The 5,926-nt window shown below is 37.6% G+C and overlaps 1 protein-coding gene across 1 annotated transcript in view; it reads left to right on the top strand.

Annotated features, from left to right (window-relative positions):
• ITGA2B (integrin subunit alpha 2b) overlaps nt 1-5,926 on the top strand; it is a 55,832-nt gene that overhangs the window by 15,680 nt on the left and 34,226 nt on the right. Inside the window, exons 9-11 of the mRNA XM_029287224.1 lie at nt 2,791-2,834; nt 3,619-3,678; nt 4,188-4,240. Coding sequence (XP_029143057.1) covers nt 2,791-2,834; nt 3,619-3,678; nt 4,188-4,240 — 157 coding nt within the window. The remainder of the gene's footprint in view (nt 1-2,790; nt 2,835-3,618; nt 3,679-4,187; nt 4,241-5,926) is intronic.

Here is a 5,926-nt window from a genome sequence, read left to right as displayed (position 1 = left end):
ATGAAAATAAGTTGCATCTAAACTTCCACATCTCCAACATTTGGGCTGTAAATTAGAATACATGCATGACAATTTTTGAGGATCCAAATGCCACCTATAAAACATCTTGTAAAAATTTTCTCTTAAATTTTGGGCTTGAGTAAATTTTACATTTTTAACCCAAATTGTCTCCCATGTATCCAATGAAATCGATTCTTGAGATGTTGGAACATTGCTATCATGTCATCTCTAGTCCTTCTCTTCATTAAACTAAACATATCCAATTCCTGCAACCATTCTTTATATATTTTAGCCTCCAATTCCCTAATCATCTTTGTTGCTCTTCTCTGCACTTTCTAGAACCTCAACATCTTTTTTACATCATGGCGATTAAAACTGAATGCAGTATTCCAAGTGTGATCTTACCAAGGCGTTATAAAGTGGTATTAACACATGACCTTGATTCTGTCCCTCTGTTAATGCAGCCTAGAACTGTGTTGGCTTTTTTGGCAGCTGCAGCATACTGCTGGCTCATATTTAAATGATTCTCCACTAGGACTCTGAGATCCTGCTCACAATTACTACTATTGAGCCAGGTACCACCTATACTATATCTGTGCATTTGGTTTTTCTTGCCTAAATGTAGAACCTTACTTTTTTTCACCATTGAATTTCATTTTGTTAGATAGTGCCCAATGTTTAAGTCTATCAAGATCCTTCTGTATCTTAAGCCTATCTTCTGGAGTGTTCGCTATTCCTGCCAGCTTGGTGTCATCTGCAAATTTGACGAGTTCCCCATCTATCCCCTCATCCAAATCATTGATGAAGATGTTGAAGAGTATTGGACCTAAAACAGGGCCTTGGGGTACCCCACTGCATACTTTCCTCCATGTAGATGCACTTCCGTTGAGGATTACACGTTGAGTGCAGTTGGTCAGCCAGTTATGATATCTGGCGGTGATGTTGTCTAATTCACATTTTTCTATCTTATCAAGTAATAGGTTGTGGTCTATTTTATTAAATGCCTTACTGAAGTCCAAGTAAATTATATCCACAGCATTCCTCTGGTCCACTAATTTTGTCACTTGGTCAAAGAATCCAATAAGATTTTTCTGGCATGATCTGTTTTTGACAAACCCATGTTGGCTTTCCGTAATGACTTTGTTTGCCTTTAGGTGTTCGCTGATTTGTTGCTTGATTATCTTTTCCAGAATTTTCCTGGTATTGAGGTCAGGCTGATCGGTCTGTAATTTCCTGGATCTATTTTTCTTCCCTTTTTTGAAGATGGGAACTACATCAGCTATTTTCCAGTCCTCTGGTAGTTCCCCAGTGCTCCAGGATCTTTGAAAGATATAGTTTAGTGGTTCTGAGATGACATCTGCCAGTTCCTTCAGAACCTTGGGGTGTAATCCATCTGGTCCTTGTGATCTGAACTCGTCTAGGGTGGACAGATGCTCACTTACCATTTTCTTGCCTATTTTAATGTGTTTCTGATCTGTTTTTTACAGTACTGTTTTTGATAGGTTGGGCTCTTTTTTCCTTTTGTGTAAAGATGGATGCAAAAAACAAGTTAAGCAGTTCTGCTTTCTCCCTGTTGCTTGTTACCTTCTTACTACTTTCTCCCATTATTGGATTAATATTTTCCTTGACTTTTTCCTTGGTTTTTACATGTTGAAAGAAGGTTTTTTTTGTTATTTTTGACTTTTGTCGCAAGCCTTAGCTTGCGATTTTGAGCCTTAGCTTTCCTCACTTTTGCAGGTTCGGGTTATTTGCTGATATTTTGTCTTAGTTATGTGTCCCTCCTTCCACTTTTTATCTTTGTCCTTTTTGTCTTTCAATTTATCAGAGAGTTCTTTATGCATCCATGCTGGGGGGTTTTTGAGAGCTGTTATTTTTTCTTCTTCACTGGTATTATGCTAGACTGGACTTTTATAATCTCACTTTTCAAAGTTTCCCAAGCTTTTTGGGTTGTTTTCCCCTTGAGGATTCTCATCCATGGAATCCTGCCCAAGCTCTCTCTAAGTTTATTGAAATTAGCTCTCTTAAAGTCCAAGACTCTAGTTTGACTTTGTTCTATTGCTTGTGCTTGCATAATGTTGAATTTCCATATTGCATGATCACTCTTCCCCAAGGTTCCTGTGGCTTCAACACCTTCTATCATTTCATCTCTGTTAGTGAGAATTAAGTCCAATATGGTTGATCCCATAGTTCCTTTTCTACCTTTTGGGAGAAAAAGTTATCTGCTAGGTTTGTCAGGAACCTGTTTCATCTTCCACTTGGTGCAGAGTATATCTCCCAATTGATGCCAGGATAGTTAAAGTCCCCCATTACTATTGTGAAATGCTTCCTACGTACCTTAGCTAACTGATTAGCAAAAAGTTCATCTATTTCCTCTGTGGCCTATAGTTTTTTCCGCTTTTATATTGACCCAAATGCATTCAAGACAGTTTTCACCATTGTTGTGCTCTATTTCTGTGGAGAGGTAGCTATTTCTTATATATAATACAACTCTGCCTCCTCTTTTATTTGGTCTGTTTCTTTTAAATAATTTAAATCTCTCTAGCTGTATATTCCATTTGTGGATTTCACATTAGTTTCTTTCAGTAGCAGTAGCCAAAAATGCCCAGGTTTTCAGGAGTATCTGTTTAATATCTGATTAAGATGTTTAAGCTTTTCTAGTCTTAGTACTCTCCACCCAAAACTCAGGAATTTAGTAGGATACCAGGATTAAGCATGAATTCTATGCCTAGCTCATGGACAACTTAGCCTGCCAAGTGTTTGGCAACTACTGACATATTCTTCTTTTTGCAGAATATGTAGTGGGCATTCCTAACATGAGCCTGACACAAGGAGGGGTGAGTACAAGACACAAAGCAGGAGAATTATAAAGGGAGGGGTGGTGCACCTGTTTTGTCTCTTCCAGAGAAAAAAGTGGAATCCAAACAAAAACAGCTTATTTATTGTATATAAAAGGACACATAGCAGCCTTTTTAGGGAACTTCCTTAGGCTCAGTTTACGTATTCTGAGTGTGGACTTGATATTGGGTTGCATGTCTGAACAACAGCACAGATTATGGTCTCCTCCCATGTATGCAGAGAAGCATTTTGTATATGTCCCTATTGCATTTATTCTAGGATTGAGCAATAGCTTATTATTTTTTCCCTCCACTACACTGAAAACAAGTCTTGGTTCATAAGAAACAGTGATAGTCACTTAGCAAGTGTTTCCACCTGTTTCGGGCCAGTGAGTGTGTTTGGGATTTTTCTAGGGGGATTTGTCCAGAATGGTTGCACAGGGGATGCTTGTCCATTTGGAATCTCAGCCTTACAATATAGGTTTTTTATTCCCCAAATGCCCTCTTGATCAGGACCTCTATTTGTTCTGCTTCTTACTCTGGGGGATGGTCAGGCTAAATAACCTCTTGGACTCCAGGTTCCATCTGCCAAGCCAGCATGACTGATGGACAAAGCTGTGGAAATTTTGGTCAAGCAATATCAGATTTTCATAGTGTCCAGTGAACACTCATGGACATGAAAATATTGTATATTCTAGTTTCTTGAAAAACAAAAATAGCTGGATCTCTTTGAGAGGGCAGAACTTTAATCTGCTTGATTCTTTGTCCCCATTTCTTATCTTAGGTGGAAATTCTTACGAGGACCTATAAATTCCACATTCTCTGGACTCTCCTCAATGAGCAGGTAAAAAAAATATATCTTTCACTTGCATGGTTTCCTTTGCTTCTTCTAACCCATCAGTAATGTTTTGGTGGTTCCTTCCAAATACGTTTGAAATGCATGCTAGCTGGGAATTCTTGCTTTTGTAATCCTATCTGAAAAGCAAGATGTTTGAGAGGACTTCCTTATACTCTTTTCCCAGTTGGACAGAGTGGAGGATATCTAGAAGATTTAGATAATAAATACAGCTTCCCTGGTATTGTTTAAATGTTGCACTATTGTTGGTTCTACTCACTTGGTTCATTGTAAACATTTTTTTCTTTTTCATAAAGCCAAAAATACAAATGGGATTCCTGGATGAGTAAACCTGAGTCCTTATTCCTTATGGCTCTTAAAATTTTCCAGGTCACTGGGCTAGTAGAATTGGAAAGTAATTCCCATGTGGCAGTTTGTTTGATGGGAAGGCAAACTATCATTGTATCAATTGCATAAGTTCCCAGGATGTTTTTATCTTCATCTCTTTCCTTTTGCAGGTGGCATCATATTTTGGGCATACAGTGGCAGTTGCTGATATCAATGGAGATGGGTAAGACCAAAGGAGGGGGTCAAAGTAATCTAAATTTTAATTGGATCCGAGGCAGCTTGAGGGGTAGACAGCTATTAAACTTTGGTCTGAAATTAGGGACTTCATCATCCTACTTTGTGAAGGCTTAATACAAAGACTGTTCTAAAGCTGAGGCCTCAAGGAGTAGGTTCAAAAGCATCAGTGTGTTAGAACTAGATACTAGGGTGGAAATCCAGGGATCACAGATAATGGGGATCCTAGACAAACTCACAAAGTATTAATGCTTTGGTGAATATGGGCAAGCCTAGCTAACAAGAGTTGATGCTGCCTGATGACATCACCCTTTATATTTTTCTCATTACTTTTTTTTAAATTATAGCCAAGGAGTTAACTACATAGTCATAGATGCTGATTTATTATTTCTACTTTCAAATAAACACCAAAAGAAACCTACTGCCAGATCCTACGGCTGTCTAAAAAGGGTAGATAAGACCACATAGTCCAAAGTTTATCGTTCAACCCATGAATACAAGAACAGAGCGGAATGGCAAGAGTTGAGATTTGTCAGAAAGCTCTTCATTGCTTCATCCCAATTTTGTTCAGGTCTTTGAAGAGTTGCAATCCTTACATTAGCCTGGTTTGATGCCCTCCAAACATCTCACTCCTTCCACCAACCCTATTAAACAGTCAGTGTACTGGACAGCCATAATAGAAGCTTTATTCAAATGCTTCAAAAGAGGGCCAACTAGAATTCAACACTAAATGCTAGGCTGTGTTAACTGTGCCAATTTATGGTTTAGTGTAATAAGAAGGGAAGAGATTGGGTTTTTTTAAAGTTAGAATTAGTAAATACAATAAAAGTATTAAAAAACAAAGAAAAGAAAAACAAAAGTGGATGAAGATTATTTTCTAGATTATAACAGCAGTTAAGTCCTGGTCTATGTGGACGATGTACTTAGTTTCATATCATAAAGGATAGGCAACAGAGCAGCCATCCGAAGCACTTTTTATTCTACAGCTTGATTAGCTGTAAACAGCAGATGAATAACCAACATAGAGTTTCCTGTCCCCATTACCAATTCTAACCACCTCTGTTGGTTGCCCTTGTTTCCAGCCAGTGCCATTATTTCCTGTCTAGGGAAGATTGTCCTCTCCCAACCCATCAGGCCCTTCATGACACCATTTGATAATCATAGCCAAAAAAGATCGCTACTGTGAATAGAAACAAAAGGCCCTAAATTTTTGAAATTCTCTCTCTTTTTAACTTAAATAATCAATTTGGTAACTAAATAATTTTGGACATTGATTTTAATGGTTCATGTGGCAAGAAGTAATTATTTCCATTATATCACAGGCATTTCAAACGATCCCTTAGGTTCCAATCATCCACCATTCCATTATGAATAATTGCTTCTACATCCTGATAAATTAGAAAAACAACCCACGGAATGTATTTATCTGTTTACAAAAAAACTTTTGAGAATATGGAGTGTTTTGGTTTGAAGAGTATTTTTTTTTTTTTTTCAATATAGAATTTTATTGTTTTTATCATAAACAAAAAAATACATCACAAGTATTACACAATGATTTATCCCATCCCCCTACCCCCCAGACTTCCCAAACCAAACCTAGGCTAACATTCAACTACAAGTAAACAAATATTAATATCTCTAACTCCAAACTCTAAACTTAAGCAATCCATCTCCT

Source organism: Protobothrops mucrosquamatus, unplaced genomic scaffold (assembly GCF_001527695.2).
Source record: "Protobothrops mucrosquamatus isolate PMUCROS unplaced genomic scaffold, P.Mucros_1.0 scaffold_257, whole genome shotgun sequence".
In the NCBI taxonomy this organism is placed as follows: Eukaryota; Metazoa; Chordata; class Lepidosauria; order Squamata; family Viperidae; genus Protobothrops; species Protobothrops mucrosquamatus.
Note: the sequence above shows the minus strand (reverse complement) of the source record. Positions and strands in the feature narration are given on the sequence as shown.